This window comes from Hemibagrus wyckioides, linkage group LG29 (assembly GCF_019097595.1).
Source record: "Hemibagrus wyckioides isolate EC202008001 linkage group LG29, SWU_Hwy_1.0, whole genome shotgun sequence".
NCBI lineage: Eukaryota > Metazoa > Chordata > Actinopteri > Siluriformes > Bagridae > Hemibagrus > Hemibagrus wyckioides.
The window spans coordinates 20,381,281-20,392,697 of record NC_080738.1 but is presented as its reverse complement, the minus strand read 5'-3'; the positions used below and the strand labels follow the sequence as shown (position 1 = coordinate 20,392,697).

The window sequence follows — 11,417 nt, the reverse complement described above, 5'->3', positions numbered from 1 at the left end:
GATGCTGATACTGAAGGTTGTTCCTTGTGTAGGGTTCTCATGTGTAGGGTTCTGTGTAGTGTGGAACCTTCAGAGGACGTCGTCATGATTTCTTCAGAACAAAGACACTGAGACTGAGAATATTCAGTAAAAGTTAATGAGGTTAGAAATGTGCAGTGAGACGAGAGCTGAGGGATTTGAGCTCACGACCTTCTGCTTTATAATGGAGATAATTCAACACGTCATAAATAAAATATAATACTATGAAAATATGATGAAATAGACCACAATAATAATAAGAACAGTAATAAGGACACTAAGGGCAGTGTAGTGTGGAGCTGAAACATCAGTGGAGTAATGAGTGGACTCTGTGGAGGGTTTTAGATGATGACCAGCTGCTGCGTGGTGATAAAGGTTTTTAACAAAGCTCTTAGAGGAAGATGTCGCTTATCAGCAGCAGCAGAAGGTTTTCTGCTCTGATTCTCAGGATGTCAGTGAGGTCCGTCTCTGAACGCTTCACCTACAGGAAATGATTCGGTCTGAAAGAGAGCGCAGACACAGCCCCCGGGATGTGATTTTGGATAAAATTCTATTTAATTCGCTTAAATATCAGTTTTTAAGGTTAAAATAAAGATGTTAAAAATTCTGGTTTAATAAATGAAGGTTTAAATCAAATGCATTTAAAAATCTTCTCAAAATGAACAGATCAGTACCTGAGTAATTAGACTGATTTAGTTTAGATCAGATATTTTATGAAAATATTTGATCTTTATGGTGGATCTGAGTGAACTGCAGGATTCTCACATATATTTGTAAAAGTCTGGAATTTAAAGACGTTTGTAAAGATATCATGAATACTGTGTTCATGGTTTTTTCCTCAGTTAATGGTCAGATTTTATCAGTATGACTGAATGTAAAATAAAACGCTGCTTGTGTCCTCGTCCATCTTCTCTCACACGCTCAGGTCGATGAGGAGAATGTGAGGCTCTGCTTCAACATTATTTATCATATAAGGAAAGAAAAAGAAAGAACTAGTAGTGAACAGCTCTCCTCACACAGAGCAGCTGATTTGTATTCAGGAGGAGAAGTGGATTGTTGAATTGTGCCTCGCCTGCACTGTGTTGCCATACCGGCTCATTATGTAATGTGTTTCGGACATTTTAGTCTAACAAGCTGACCTGCAATGGTTTCTATAGCAACCTGTTCCCCATTTTTATCATAAAGCGCCGATATACGTGACAGCGTAACCATGGCACAGGCCTGGAGTCGTGAAACACAAACATTTCATCTGTGTTCAGAGGATTTCTTCAGGCTGTTCCTCACCATTACACAGAGGAGCTCAGAGATGGGCTGCAGGTTATTTTTGGAACGAACTTTTATCAGCTCATGCGCATGAAACAGATGCGAAGAAAAGCCTCGACTTGAACAAACAATGATGGCTAACGGGATCATTAGGATAACGAGCTCTCGTCATTGCGGCTAATTAATTTCCTTCGTTCACCTCGCGAAAGCCTGAAGGATTTCATATGGCCTCGTTTACTGAATGTCCATGTTAGGAAATATCACCAAAACTTAGAACTCAGCCAGAAATTAAACAACTAAATCATTTCATTATGATGGAATTGAGTCACACAGTAGAAAATAGAGTTTAAAGAGTTTCTCATTTTTATTAACCTTTTTAGATTAAAGCAGAGTATTGAATCGTGTCTGTGTTTTTTAAGGTTGTTGTACTCGGTTCTGCCTCCGTCGGTAGCCAATGAACTGAGACACAAACGTCCGGTTCCAGCTAAACGCTACGACAACGTCACCATCCTGTTCAGCGGCATCGTGGGATTCAACGCCTTCTGCAGCAAACACGCCTCGGCAGAGGGAGCCATCAAAATCGTCAACCTGCTCAATGACATCTACACCAAGTTCGACATCTTGACCGACTCGCGCAAGAATCCGTACGTCTACAAGGTGAGACCTCAGGTTTACTGCAAACTTCACGCTCGCTAAATCCCACCTCAGCATTCACTACACCCTTTACACACTACACAACAAACTCATAAAACTTTAAGTCACATTTATCGAAGGTCACTGCAAATTTCTTGAGGGATAATCTCCAATCTGGCTTTTCTTCAGTATCCAAAGCTTTACACTGAAATTGACCTCAGGAGCTTCCTGTGTTCATTCATCAGCTCTAAGCTCTTCTACACGTGAAAGTTCACCTAAAGTCAGGTAATGGGATTCAAAGGAAATGTGTTTTCACCTTTTTGGAAGAAAAATGAAAAATTGGAGAGTGGAAGGTTCTGAAGAACAGAATGGCTTCAGATTCAGATCTTCCAACATGAGGATACTGCAGAGAAGCTCTTTAATGGTGGAGGAGAACAAGAACCTGAAGGTTATGATGATGGACTCCTGAACTCCAGAGTGGAGATGTGAATACATACCAGCAAGGTCCACTAAACCTATTTAAAAATATACACAATTTATTTCTGTTTATGAAACTGAGGATAGAGGGAAGAGGAGAGGAGAGAGGGCAGAGGGAAGAGGAAAGAGAAGAGGATAGAGGGAGGGGAGAGAGAAAAGGTGAGAAAAGAGGAGAGGGAAGTGGAGAGAGAAGAGGATAGAGGGAGGGGAGAGAGAAGAGGAGAGAGGGAAGTGGAGGGAAAAGAGGGAAGAGGATAGAGGGAAGGGGGAGAGAAAAGGTGAGAGGAGAGAGATGAAAGGAGAGGGGAGAGAGGAGAGGAGAGGGTAGAGGATAAAGGGAGAGGAGAGAGGGATGTGGATAGAGGAAATAGTAGAGATAAGAGGAGACAGAATAGAGGGAAGAGGAGAGAGAGAAGATGAGACAGGATAGAGGGAAGAGGAGAGAGAAGCGGATAGAGGGAAGAGGAGACAGGATAGAGGGAAGAGGAGACAGGATAGGGGGAAGAGGAGACAGAATAGAGGGAAGAGGATAGAGGGAGAGGAGAGAGAGAAGATGAGACAGGATAGAGGGAAGAGGAGAGAGAGAAGCAGATAGAGGGAAGAGGAGACAGGATAGAGGGAAGAGGAGACAGGATAGGGGGAAGAGGAGACAGGATAGAGGGAAGAGGAGACAGGATAGAGGGAAGAGGAGACAGGATAGGGGGAAGAGGAGACAGGATAGGGGGAAGAGGAGACAGGATAGGGGGAAGAGGAGACAGGATAGAGGGAAGAGGAGACAGGATAGGGGGAAGAGGCGACAGGATAGGGAGAAGAGGAGACAGGATAGAGGGAAGAGGAGACAGGATAGGGGGAAGAGGAGACAGGATAGGGGGAAGAGGAGACAGGATAGAGGGAAGAGGAGACAGGATAGGGGGAAGAGGAGACAGGATAGGGGGAAGAGGAGACAGGATAGGGGGAAGAGGAGACAGGATAGGGGGAAGAGGAGACAGGATAGAGGGAAGAGGAGACAGGATAGGGGGAAGAGGGTGTTTTTGTAGAGAACGATGGCCTCCTGATTTATCTGCACCCTTTCAGAGAGGAATGCACTTTAAACTGGTCATGTTAAACAGGAGGAGAGTGTGGAGGCTCTCCTAAAACAGTAATATTTACTTTAGACTCTGTGCATCGAGGTGGTCCTCTGGGTTTACGGTCTCTTTCACAGACTTGGTCACAAGAAGACATGTGTGTGTTTAAAGTGTGTGTCTGGAGGCCATTCATCTGTTTAGTTCCAGCTGAAGAGACGCTGAAGACCAGCAGAAGTCCAGCTGAAGACCATCAGAAGTCCAGCTGAACTCAAACATCACCACATGTTGCTCTGGATTTCAGTCCAATCACATTTTATACACCAACAGCAGCACAGACAACTGTGTGTTACACTCTGCACACACACACACACACACACACACACACACACACTATAGGTCTACATGTAGTCACCTGATCTTCTGTCTCTGTTTATATTTCTCCTTTTCTGGTGTGATTAATGATCAGTCTCTAATATGAGAATTTGAATTAAAGTTGTTTAAAGTTGGCGTGATTTTGTTTATTTGTTTATTTACGGCAGGTGGAGACGGTTGGTGATAAGTACATGACAGTCAGTGGTCTTCCAGAACCCTGCACTCATCACGCCAAGTCCATCTGTCACCTGGCACTGGACATGATGGAGATCGCAGGACAGGTGAAGGTGGACGAGGAACCTGTGCAGGTAGCAGCTCCGTGTACATGACAGATGTTCGAATTGTGTAAATAAGTTAGAAAATCTTCACAATCATTTAAGATAAAAATTCATCTTCAGGATTCATTCCTGAGGTTCAGATGTAAGACTTCTTCTTGAAGTTGCTGGAAGTTGATGAGGACTCGTGAGATTACAGCTGGATTTGAAGCAGAGGTCATGTGAAGGTCATCATGAGAAATGATTTTTTCCAGGCTGCTGAGATGAGGAACAGTGTTACAGCACCAGCTGTTCACAGAGGGATACAAGTCTGATCTCAGTGCAGCAGCAGAAATAGAGACTGGATGTTAAAAGTCTAATTGTGAAAATAACAAGATAGAAACGTGTCTGAGATCCAGACTATGGTCCTGATGGTCCTAATGGTCCTGATGGTCCTGATGATGAACTATACAACATACAACTATACAACACACAACTATACCACACACAACTATACCACACACAACTATACCACACACAACTATACCACACAACTATACAACACACAACTATACAACTCACAACTATACAACACACAACTATACAACTCACAACTATATAACTCATAACTATACAACACACAACTATACCACATACAACTATACAACACACAACTATACAACACACAACTATACAACTTACAACTATACAACACACAACTATACAACACACAACTATACAACAAACTATACAACACACAACTATACAACTCACAACTATACAACATACAACTATACCACATACAACTTTACAACTCACAACTATACAACACACAACTATACAACTCACAACTATACAACATACAACTATACCACATACAACTTTACAACTCACAACTATACAACACACAACTATACAACATACAACTATACAACACACAACTATACAACACACAACTATACAACACACAACTATACAACTCACAACTATACCACACACAACTATACATCTCACAACTATACAACACACAACTATACAACACAACTATACAACTCACAACTATACAACTCACAACTATACAACATACAACTATACAACACACAACTATACAACACACAACTATACAACTCACAACTATACAACTCACAACTATACAACACACAACTATACAACATACAACTATACAAGACACAACTATACCACATACAACTATACAACTCACAACTATACAACAAACACCTATACAACATACAACTATACAACACACAACTATACCACACACAACTATACAACACACAACTATACAACATACAACTATACAAGACACAACTATACCACATACAACTATACAACTCACAACTATACAACAAACACCTATACAACATACAACTATACAACACACAACTATACCACACACAACTATACAACTCACAACTATACAAGACACAACTATACAACATACAACTATACAACTCACAACTATACCACACACAACTATACCAAACAACTATACAACACACAACTATACAACAAACTATACAACACACAACTATACAACATACAACTATATAACACACAACTATACAACTCACAACTATACAACACACAACTATACAACTCACAACTATACAACTCACAACTATACAACTCACAACTATACAGCTCACAACTATACAACACACAACTATACAACACACAACTATACAACACACAACTATACAACACACAACTATACCACACACCACTATACCACTCACAAGTATACAACACACAACTATACAACACACAATTATACAAATACAACTATACAACACACAACTATACAACACACAAGTATACAACTTACAACTATACAACATACAACTATACCACATACAACTTTACAACTCACAACTATACAACACACAACTATACAACATACAACTATACCACACACAACTATACAACTCACAACTATACAACTCACAACTATACAACACACAACTATACCACACACAACTATACAACTCACAACTATACAACACACAACTATACAACACACAACTATACCACTCACAACTATACCACACACAACTATACAACACACAACTATACAACACACAACTATACAACACACAACTATACAACTCACAACTATACAACACACAACTATACAACACACAACTATACCACATACAACTATACAACTCAACTATACAACACACAACTATACAACTCACAACTATATAACTCATAACTATACAACACACAACTATACCACATACAACTATACAACACACAACTATACAACTTACAACTATACAACTTACAACTATACCACTCACAACTATACAACACACAACTATACAACACACAACTATACAACACACAACTATATAAATCACACCTATACAACACACAACTATACAACTCACAACTATACAACATACAACTATACCACATACAACTTTACAACTCACAACTATACAACACACAACTATACAACATACAACTATACCACACACAACTATACAACTCACAACTATACAACACACAACTATACAACACACAACTATACAACTCACAACTATACCACACACAACTATACATCTCACAACTATACAACACACAACTATACAACACAACTATACAACTCACAACTATACAACTCACAACTATACAACACACAACTATACAACATACAACTATACAACACACAACTATACAACACAACTATACAACTCACAACTATACAACTCACAACTATACAACACACAACTATACAACATGCAACTATACAAGACACAACTATACCACATACAACTATACAACTCACAACTATACCACACACAACTATACCAAACAACTATACAACACACAACTATACAACAAACTATACAACACACAACTATACAACATACAACTATACAACATACAACTATACAACTCAGAACTATACAACACACAACTATACAACACACAACTATACAACTCACAACTATACAACTCACAACTATACAACTCACAACTATACAACACACAACTATACAACATACAACTATATAACTCAACTATACAACTCACAACTATACAACACACAACTATACAACACACAACTATACAACTCACAACTATACAACACACAACTATACAACTATACAACGCACAACTATACAACGCACAACTATACAACGCACAAGTATACAACATACAACTATACAACACACAACTATACAACACACAACTATACAACACACAACTATACAACATACAACTATACAATACACAACTATACAACACACAACTATACAACATACAACTATATAACTCAACTATACAACATACAACTATACAACTCACAACTATACAAGACACAACTATACAACACACAACTATACAACACACAACTATACCACACACAACTATATAACTCAACTATACAACTCACAATTATACAAGACACAACTATACAACATACAACTATACAACTCACAACTATACAACACACAACTATACAACACACAACTATACAACATACAACTATACATCTCACAACTATACAACATACAACTATACAACTCACAACTATACAACACACAACTATACAACACACAACTATACAACATACAACTATACCACACACAACTATACAACACAACTATACAACTCACAACTATACAACACACAACTATACAACACACAACTATACAACACACAACTATACCACATACAACTATACAACTCAACTATACAACTCACAACTATACAACACACAACTATACAACACACAACTATACAACACACAACTATACAACATACAACTATACAACACACAACTATACAACATACAACTATACAACACAACTATACAACACACAACTATACAACACACAACTATACAACACACAACTATACAACACACAACTATACAACATACAACTATACAACTCACAACTATACAACACACAACTATATAACTCAACTATACAACTCACAATTATACAAGACACAACTATACCACATACAACTATACCACTCACAACTATACAACACACAACTATACAACACACAACTATACAACATACAACTATATAACTCACAACTATACAACACACAACTATACAACTCAACTATTCAACATACAACTATATAACTCACAACTATACAACACACACCTATACAACACACAACTATACAACACACAACTATACAACTCACAACTATACAACACACAACTATACAACTCACAACTATACATCTCACAACTATACAACTCACAACTATACCACACACAACTATACCACACACAACTATACAACTCACAACTATACAACACACAACTATACAACACACAACTATACAACTCACAACTATACAACACACAACTATACAACACACAACTATACAACACACAACTATACAACACACAACTATACAACATACAACTATACCACACACAACTATACATCTCACAACTATACAACACACAACTATACCACACACAACTATATAACTCAACTATACAACTCACAATTATACAAGACACAACTATACCACATACAACTATACAACACACAACCATACAACTATACAACATACAACTATACAACACACAACTATACCACATACAACTATATAACTCAACTATACAACACACAACTATACAACACACAACTATACAACATACAACTATACAACACACAACTATACAACACACAACTATACAACACACAACTATACAACACACAACTATACAACATACATCTATACAACACACAACTATACAACACACAACTATACAACATACAACTATACAACTCACAACTATACAACACACAACTATACAACACAACTATACCACACACAACTATACATCTCACAACTATACAACACAACTATACAACATACAACTATACAACACACAACTATACAACACACAACTATACAACATACAACTATACAACACACAACTATACAACACACAACTATACAACACACAACTATACAACATACATCTATACAACACACAACTATACAACACACAACTATACAACATACAACTATACAACATACAACTATACAACTCACAACTATACAACACACAACTATACAACACAACTATACCACACACAACTATACATCTCACAACTATACAACACAACTATACAACACACAACTATACAACATACAACTATACAACACACAACTATACAACACACAACTATACAACATACAACTATACAACACACAACTATACAACACACAACTATACAACACACAACTATACAACATACATCTATACAACACACAACTATACAACACACAACTATACAACATACAACTATACAACTCACAACTATACAACACACAACTATACAACACAACTATACCACACACAACTATACATCTCACAACTATACAACACAACTTTACAACACAACTATACCACATACAACTATACAACTCAACTATACAACACACAACTATACAACACACAACTATACAACACACAACTATACAACATACAACTATACCTCACACAACTATACATCTCACAACTATACAACTATACAACTCACAACTATACAACACACAACTATACAACATACAACTATACCACACACAACTATACATCTCACAACTATACAACACAACTATACAACTCACAACTATACAACACACAACTATACAACACACAACTTTACAACACACAACTATACCACATACAACTGTACAACTCAACTATACAACTCACAACTATACAACACACAACTATACAACACACAACTATACAACACACAACTATACAACTCACAACTATACCACACACAACTATACAACATACAACTATACAACTCACAACTATACAACACACAACTATACAACACAACTATACAACACACAACTATACCACACACAACTATATAACTCAACTATACAACTCACAATTATACAAGACACAACTATACCACATACAACTATACAACTCACAACTATACAACACACAACTATACAACACACAACTATACAACATACAACTATATAACTCACACCTATACAACACACAACTATACAACATACAACTATACCACACACAACTATACAACACACAACTATACATCTCACAACTATACATCTCACAACTATACAACACACAACTATACAACATACAACTATACCACACACAACTATACAACATACAACTATACCACACACAACTATACAACACACAACTATACAACTCACAACTATACAACACACAACTATACAACACACAACTATATAACTCAACTATACAACTCACAATTATACAACACAACTATACAACATACAACTATACCACACACAACTATACAACTCACAACTATACAACATACAACTATACCACACAACTATACAACACACAACTATACAACACACAACTATACAACACACAACTATACAACACACAACTATATAACTCAACTATACAACTCACAATTATACAACTCACAACTATACAACACACAACTATACAACATACAACTATACAACACAACTATACCACATACAACTATATAACTCAACTATACAACACACAACTATACAACACACAACTATACAACATACAACTATACAACACACAACTATACAACATACAACTATACAACACACAACTATACCACACACAACTATATAACTCAACTATACAATTCACAACTATACAACACACAACTATACAACTATACAACACACAACTATACAACACACAACTATACAACACACATCTATATAACTCAACTATACAACATACAACTATACAACTCACAACTATACAACACACAACTATACAACTATACAACACACAACTATACCACATACAACTATACAACTCACAACTATACAACATACAACTATACAACATACAACTATACAACACACAACTATACAACACACAACTATACAACACACAACTATACAACACACAACTATACAACTATACAACACACAACTATACCACATACAACTATACAACTCACAACTATACAACATACAACTATACAACTCACAACTATACAACATACAACTATACAACACACAACTATACAACACACAACTATACAACTCATAACTATACAACACACAACTATACAACACACAACTCTACAACACACAACTATACAACTCACAACTATACAACACACAACTATACAACTATACAACACACAACTATACCACATACAACTATACAACTCACAACTATACAACATACAACTATACAACTCACAACTATACAACATACAACTATACAACACACAACTATACCACACACAACTATACCACACACAACTATACAACTCACAACTATACAACACAC

General features: G+C 36.8%; 1 protein-coding gene across 1 annotated transcript in view; it reads left to right on the top strand.

Moving 5' to 3' along the window:
- Nucleotides 1-11,417, top strand: part of gucy1b1 (guanylate cyclase 1 soluble subunit beta 1) — a 31,933-nt gene that overhangs the window by 8,627 nt on the left and 11,889 nt on the right. Inside the window, exons 10-11 of the mRNA XM_058384388.1 lie at nt 1,701-1,938; nt 3,995-4,135. Of these exons, the coding sequence (XP_058240371.1) occupies nt 1,701-1,938; nt 3,995-4,135 (379 nt within the window). The remainder of the gene's footprint in view (nt 1-1,700; nt 1,939-3,994; nt 4,136-11,417) is intronic.